Raw genomic sequence first — 7642 nt, 5'->3', positions numbered from 1 at the left:
GGCCAAGGGGCACTGAGGCCTTGTCCATTTCCTCACCAGCCATTCCTACGCACAGCGGTGTGATGGCAGGCAGGCCCTACCCAGCCACTAAAGAGATGCCTCTTTGGGGGACAACTGTAGGGCAAGAAGCACTAAGAAAAGCTTGGCCCATCCCTCAAAGAGGGAAGAAAACAAAGATGATCCAGTCACAAGGAGCTCCTGGGGAGCAAGAGCATGCAATGTTCTCCCCACCTGCGCCACCCGCCACATGCCCTGGGGACTGATCGTCTCAGTGCGAGCAGGCCTCTGCCACAGTGCAGTTGCTCCGAAAGCTGCGACCCTGGGTCTCAGGTCACTCAGAGAGACTCTCCGCTTTCTACTGCGTCCTGCAGGTCCATTTGCTAAAATCATGACCACCGAGTCACTGAAGCTCAATGTAGATCCAACACAGTCAAACTTGAAATACTGGGACTGGCCTAGGGGAACTGAGTCACCTAGGGTGGGGGAGGGGAGGCTCATCATTGGTCACTGAATGATCTCTTCTGTTCTTAGGCAGATCTGGCCCTAGTATTAGGAGTCAACAAAGAGTCGGCAAATGCCTACTCTCTGCCTCCCGTCTTGAGGCCCCTGACTGAACTGAAGTCCTTCAACAATAGGTCCTTCTTTCAAAGTGCTTGAACCTCCACCCACAGGGATCTGGTTCCTTGGCAGCCCCCTTTTGACCTAGACCTGGGCTTTTGGGAGGGGTGTGCAGGGTGGAAGGCATGTGATGCCCTCCACGTGAAACAATTCAGCACTTAGTCTAGCTCCACCGAAGGAATCGGGCACTCAGGAAACAAACTCTGTGTCCCTAAACCCCAGCCGCTGACATCCCCTGTAAGATCAACACACGGATCTACGGGAACCCTTCCACCAACTGGCCCTGACACAAGGGCTCTCCAAACACAAACATCCCCAAGACCAGCCACCCAACTCCAGCTCATTCTTCCCTAAAGCTGCCTAAGAGAAAGAGAGAAAGCGCACACCAGCAAGAGAAAGAACACAAGAGAATACATTTAAGGGGCACTTGAGATTAAAATGGTATCTACTATCGACATTGAACTCCAATGGAGTGTATGGTTCAAATCACAGTTTTCTCAAGTTACCACTTCTGTTGATTAATTTCTGTGCTCATTTCTGATTAGGATGTGATGTAGGTCAGTCCCCAGCTCTCGCGGGCAGATTTTCCACAGGGCCCTGCCTAGTGCTATGCTGCATGTTGACCCTCTTTGCTTTGGATTTGTCACTGCAATAGACTTCCAAACCCCTCAGTGAAATCTGGCCCTTGGGTGGAGTGACACTCCTATGTCCCACCCCAGGCAGCACCCTATGCAGGGAGTGGCTGGCTGGCTGCTTGCTTTGAGTCATGGGACACCAGTGAGAAGAATCTGGCTGGCTCTATTTTGACCATGAGCTGGGAAATCCCTTGGCTCTGAGTTTGCTGCTGGTATAGAAAGAAGGCCTCAGCCCCCTCACAGTGGGGCCAGTGCTGGAGACCAAAGGAGACCCCAGCATAAGCCTGGAGGTCCCTGGCAGTGGAGAGATGAAACATAGCCCCATCTTGCCGCTTTGACGCCCAAAGAACTACTGCTCGTTGTTCCCTTTCTCCTCAACCAGCTGTTGTTAAAGCACCAACAAGCAGAGCGGAAGAGCCACTGACTCTGATCTCCCCATGTAAGGCCACTAGGAGCAGAGAGAAAGAGCCAAAGGGAAGGAGGGAAAATCTAGGTCCCCAGCACTACACCCCAGGTTCATAGAGGCTTCCTGAGGGGAAGAGCTGGGGAAGGAAGAATGGTGGAAGAAAGGGACAGAAAGAAGGAAAAAGAAATACACCAAACATCCTACTGCCCTCTCCCATGATTTCATCAAGAACTGGGTGTTCTCCAAGTCAAGTCGGGACTTGCTTCCTCAGGGAGAGAAAAAAAAAAAAAACAAGCACCTTCAGTCTATTTTCTTGGCTGGAAGCCGGAGCAAATCCAGCAGATATTTACACAAGGGCCCAGCCATGTATGAGAACAGGATGACCAGCTTCCCGTGGGTCATGGTCATGAGAGTCTGGTGTCCCGAGGCCCAGATGCGATACCAGGGGCCGTAGAATGGGTCTGAGATGGCCGGACACAGCATGTTGTTCAAATTCACTTCGGTGACCTGCAGGGACAAGGGAGGTAGAGTGAGCGTTCGCCATCCTGAGGCTTTCTCTGGCTTCTGCCAGCTCAGCCATCTCTACCTAATGGGGAACTAGACAAGGAGGGATTGACCAATCCCCACCTGTTCATAGAGGAATTTCTTCTCTCCCCTGGGTTTTCTGAGTGAGTCAAGGCTAGAACCCTCTGGAAGTGATGGGAGAAGGCTGTCCAGTGAAAAAGCTCTTCAGTTTTGCTCAGAGTCTTGCCTTCCAGTTAGGCCTAGAGCCCGGTGCCATTCCTAAGCATCTACTATGTACCTGGTCCCTGGAGAGGTGTCATGGGCTAGAAGTGCAGTCAACGGAGAGGTGTCACGGGCTAGAAGTTCAGTCAACGGCATGGTCCCTGCCTCTCCATAACTGGCAGTCAACTAATTGGGAGTGATCAGTTTACAACATTTGACCTCAAACCAGACGGTGCTCACCAAGTTTTACACACCATGAGGAGGTCTGAGGAGCACACAGAGTCGGGGTTGAGTCCTCAGAGAAGATTTTACGAGGGAAATGGCACCTGAATGGACTCATGGAAGATGGATCGGGGGTTATGGTGAGGAATGGGGTGAGAGCAAAGCCTTCCTTGGAGGCCAGCATGGCCTGAGCATGGCATGTAGGGTGACATGAGCACACTGACGCCTCTGGAATCAAGGATCCCAGTGGACAGCAGCGAGAGGTAGGTGTGAACATCGTGCTGCCTCCTCCCACGGGCGCAGGAAGCATCATTCACACTGCTGGCAAGGAGCTCAGACTACCCCTGGCAAACCAGAGCAGAGTCATACACCAGGGTAGGGAACAGAAAGTGACTGGTTCTAAAAAGGCGCTGGGGACATAGCTTACATGCCCTAGTTATGCTAGGTCGCGCGAGGTTCCACACAGCGAATGCTATATTAATGCCACTCGCACGCAAAACCAGACATGCCACTCCTGTCCCAAGGACGGCCACGGCACTGCCTTCCAAAGCCCTTCAAGCCCATTCACATTAAAGACAAGTCCTCACCACCTCTCAGGGAGGTTGGGGCTTTTCATACCATGTCACAGAGAGGCAGAGAACTCTCTGCCCTCGAGGGTGAGGTGACTCACTCAGAACAGTCACAGAGCCAGGACCTGAACTTGGGTCTCCGGACCCCCAGCCTCAGCCTCGAGCTCTTCTACTTGCTTTGCCACTGATATACACCATTGCACTCAGCAATCTTGGGCTCTGGATAACTCAATTACTGAGTCCAATCATTCTTCCCATTCCAGGCAGTTCTAAACACCCCAGAATACCACAGGGTTCCCCAACACCACACTTCCACTGGCCACACAGCTCAGGACAGAGCCCAGCCTTCAGGACCCATGAGCAGGCTCAGGATAATACCAAGGTCAGAAGCCTCCCCCAGGCCTGGAGCCAAGGCCCTGCCTCCCCATGGGGTCCATAGCCAGCCAGTTTCCCATGGCAGCTCACTGTTTGCGACCCAAGCGCCCATGAGTGAAGGGCATTCTTGCCTCCCCAGGGATGAAATCGTCATTACTGAAGGATTCAGAAAACTCTTTGGAGAGGTCAAGGCTGTGGATCATAAATCAGCAACCCAGACACAACAATCTGACATCCTGGCCTTTAGCATCTCGGATTTTCAAAACAATACCATATACCAGTGCCAATCAGGATTATCAAGATTTATGGAGAACTCCAAACAGAGGGGATAGAAGGGGATATAATCACACTTACCAGGCCGAGGATCTGCAAGACGCTGAAGTGATAAAAGAACATGAGGCCCGTTGAGAGAAGAGCCCACCGGAAACTGCTGAGGGGCTCTGGGGTATAAGCACCTGGAGGAAGAGGGGAGATGGTGAGACAGCAGCAATGGTGACCCACTTCTCGTCCTTTGCCCATGAGGGTACAGGTCGTGAGGTCACAGCTGCAACCTGAGCATCTCTTTTGCGGATCAGTGACAGCTACTCAAGAGACAGTTCCACTGATTAGGTGGGTACTTAAATCAGCCCTTTCCTGACCTCTCTTCTGCCACTTGATGCTGGGGCCATTACAAAGAGAAGATTTTTTTAAAAATAAAAGGACATATTATAATAAAAATAAATTTGGAAAATGTTAAAAAGTAGAAACAAGATGGAGGAAAAGAAGAAAAACACCCCCGAGCGCTCTGGGTTGTTTCCTTGGTCATTTTCTCTACGCTGGAGGATTTGCTTTTTTTCTCTCTTTGAAAATAATAATTGCAATCTTACCACATATACTTCTATATCCTTCATTTCTCCCATTTGTTTCTTCATGTTTTTAAAGACATATGTCACTGAGGAACTATGGCGTGGTGGTCGAGAATTTTAACTTTGAAGGCAAGACAGATTTAAGTTTAAATCTTGACTCTGCCACTTACTGGCTGTGGGATCCTGGAAAAGCTGTTTAAACTTCCCCAATCTCTGGCTCGGCACCTGTGGCTCAAGTGGCTAAGGCGCCAGCCACATACACCTGAGCTGGTGGGTTCGAATCCAGCCTGGGCCCACCAAAACAACAATGACGGCTGCAACCAAAAAATAGCCGGGCGTTGTGGCGGGCGCCTGTGGTCCCAGCTACTTGGGAGGCGGGGGCAAGAGACTCGCTTGAGCCCAGGAGTGGGAGGTTGCTGTGAGCTATGATGCCACTGCACTCTACCCAGGGTGACAGCTTGAGGCTCTGTCTCAAAAAAAGAAAAAATAAAATAAAATAAACTTCCCCAATCTCAGTTTGCTTGCCTGGGAGATGAAGATAATGCTACCACGTACTTGCATTGCATTGTTGTGAAGAGGTAAATGAAACAATATAGCAAGGAAATCTTAGTTCAGGGTATGGTACCATCGAAGTGGTTCAATGGGTGTTAGATGCTGTCGTTATCATCACAACTTTTCTCACATAATAGAAAAATGCACCATATCCAATGGTTGTGCCATTTCTTAACTACTGAATGACCCTTTCCTCCACCCAGGAACACCCCAAATGATATATTCTCCCAACATCACTGCTAGGAACTACCATCCCAGTAGGCTTCTATGTACACCATGGCTTGCATAGCAGGGCCATGGTTTCTAGGATGCCACAGGTGCCCCTCTGCATGGGGCGAGGGGGTGCTAAGGAACGAAAGACACCTGGAACTCCTCAGCTCAAGCAAGTAGAGGGTGATAGCACATCCTGGAGTACTCTTTTTCCAAGTCAGTCTTTCACTGGTGCATCTATTCATTCAATAGTTATAACGCTTCTAGTATATGCTTCAAGTCCTGTGCAAAGTTTTAGGGATGGGAAGTGAGGGAGACAGGCTCCTTGTGGGCTCAGACACACAATCAACAATTATAACACAGTGTGGTTGGTGAGATGATGAAGGTCTGTGCCACCTGTTATGAGAAGACAAGGCTCAGGCGGGTGGGAGAGAGAATTCTTTTTGGCGGAGGGAGCATTGAAGTGGAGTCCTGAAGGACAAATAGGAACTGAGGAGGAGCCTGGGCATTTCAAAGCAGCAGCTTGAATGGAGGCAGGTATGAGAGAGGTAATTCAGAGAGCTGTGGGCGAGACACAGTGGAGAGTATGAGATGGGTGGTGAACAGACTCAGAGGTCGGTAGGGCTGGTCTGCTCCAGGCTGGGTCATGTAGACCTTAGGAGCCATACTGAGGGTGTCAGCCTTCATCTCCTGCAGCAGGGCCATGAGCTCAAATGCCTCAAGTATCAGACAGGTGATCAGACGTGTGACCAGGATCTCAGAAACATTGGGGGATGCTGGAGATAGATAAACCCAAGAGCCTCTGCCACTTCTAAAGGGGACAACTGCCACTCAGCTCCATTCAGTCATTGCCCTGCAGGGATGTGGGTCTAGAGTCACTAGTTTTTTCACTTTTATAAGAAGAGCCATAAATAAGAACTTTTATGTGGAATTTCCTGATTTTTTTAAAATGTTGGCAACTAATTCAAAGTGTTTTAAGAACATTCAATGGACCGACCAAAACATGTCTTCTGGACATGGATTTCAGCCCATGGGTGGCCAGCTTTGAGCTCTGCTGTAGAGCCATGGAGTGCAGTGGCAGGTTTGAAGCAGGAAACTGATGTGATCACACGTGTGCTTGCATGCTGGCCAGTATATAGGGGATGTACTGGACCAGAGAGAGAAGAGGCAGAGGGAATGGTAAGGAGACTGCTGCAGGAGCCCAAAGACAGGAGAGGATGACCTTAGAAGGTAATAGCGGTGATGTTGGAGAAGAGTGTATGTGCTGTGGGGGAAGGAGAGATTACTACGACTTGGAAGAAGACTGAATGCTGGGGAGCCAGGGAGAGGAAGGATCTTGGAAAACCCCCAGGATGCTGGCTTGGACATCACTGGGCTGATGATACTGCGTATTGTGATGGAGAATGGAGAAAAAGGTAGATTGGGGCAGAGGATAGGGAAATGATGAGGCCTAGTTTAGACATGTCGAAACTGAGATATCAATAGAATATCATGTAGAAAAGTGTCTTTGGTGGCTGGCTATACTCCAGGACATAGAGTGTGGAGGGTGAGACCACAGGTCTGCAAACAGAGGATTGCAAATCCTGGCCCCATAACTTACGAACCTTGGAGCCTTGGGCCAGTCTCAGTGTCTCTTGAACTCAGTTCTACTCATCCAAAAAATGGGGCAGCATTGCCTAATTCACAGGTTGTTGGGGAGATGAGATGAGATGCATGTCAAAATTACAGTACTGTATCTGGGACTTAACAAATGCCCATTATTTTCATTACTATGAGCCACAAACTCAATGATGGATCTGAGCATCCAGATGTAGGTTTCACCAGCACTTAGTGGTAACTGAAGTCATGGGAACATATGCAGACAGAGAGGAAGAAGGCCAGAGGCAGAATGCCAAGGAACGCCATGTAAGGAGGGAATGTGGAGGGGAGAAGAGGAAGGAGATGGGTGACTAAAGCTGGGAGGGGGGTCTCTTATGGGGAAGCTCAGGGCTTGTTCTAGGAACAAGAGGCAGGTTCATGGCACAACTGAATCAGAAGGCCCTTTCAAGACATAGGTGTTGTCCCTCCATTTTAAAGATGGAGAAACGGAGGATGGGAGACGGACAGTTTTATAGCCAAAATCGTAACAGTGGAGCACTGAAGAAAAAGACTCTCAGACACTGCTAGGGGACTGAATGCTCGATGCAGCAGCTCCAGGTTGGATTGCCTCTTTCCTCGTCTACCTACCCCTCTAGACCGAGTGCACCTTAGCATCCAGCACAGGGCTTGGTGGGTGAAAACTCACTGGACATCCGCTTCAGGTGTGTGCACATTCCTGTTTGCAGAGTGTGTGTGAACTGGGCACCATGCTGTTACCTACATAGGACAAGAGGGGACCTGGAGGACAGCCAGGTATGTAGAGTTCCACCATGTTCCCCAGGTGTCCATTCCTTCCAGCCTCTGCTCAGCTCCCCCTAGTGGCAGCTGAGCGGCAGTGACAGGCTC

The 7642-nt window shown here is 50.1% G+C and overlaps 1 protein-coding gene across 1 annotated transcript in view; it reads right to left on the bottom strand.

Annotated features, from left to right (window-relative positions):
- Positions 1-1863: 1863 nt before the first annotated feature.
- Positions 1864-7642, bottom strand: part of TMEM164 (transmembrane protein 164) — a 184902-nt gene continuing 179123 nt past the window's right edge. The window contains exons 5-6 of the mRNA XM_003799740.3: positions 3906-4006; positions 1864-2166 (exon numbers count right to left, since the gene is read on the bottom strand). Of these exons, the coding sequence (XP_003799788.1) occupies positions 1960-2166; positions 3906-4006 (308 nt within the window). The 3' untranslated portion in view covers positions 1864-1959. The remainder of the gene's footprint in view (positions 2167-3905; positions 4007-7642) is intronic.

Source organism: Otolemur garnettii, unplaced genomic scaffold (assembly GCF_000181295.1).
Source record: "Otolemur garnettii isolate 467f Iridium unplaced genomic scaffold, OtoGar3 scaffold00155, whole genome shotgun sequence".
Lineage (NCBI taxonomy): Eukaryota > Metazoa > Chordata > Mammalia > Primates > Galagidae > Otolemur > Otolemur garnettii.
This window is presented reverse-complemented; position numbering and strand designations above follow the sequence as displayed.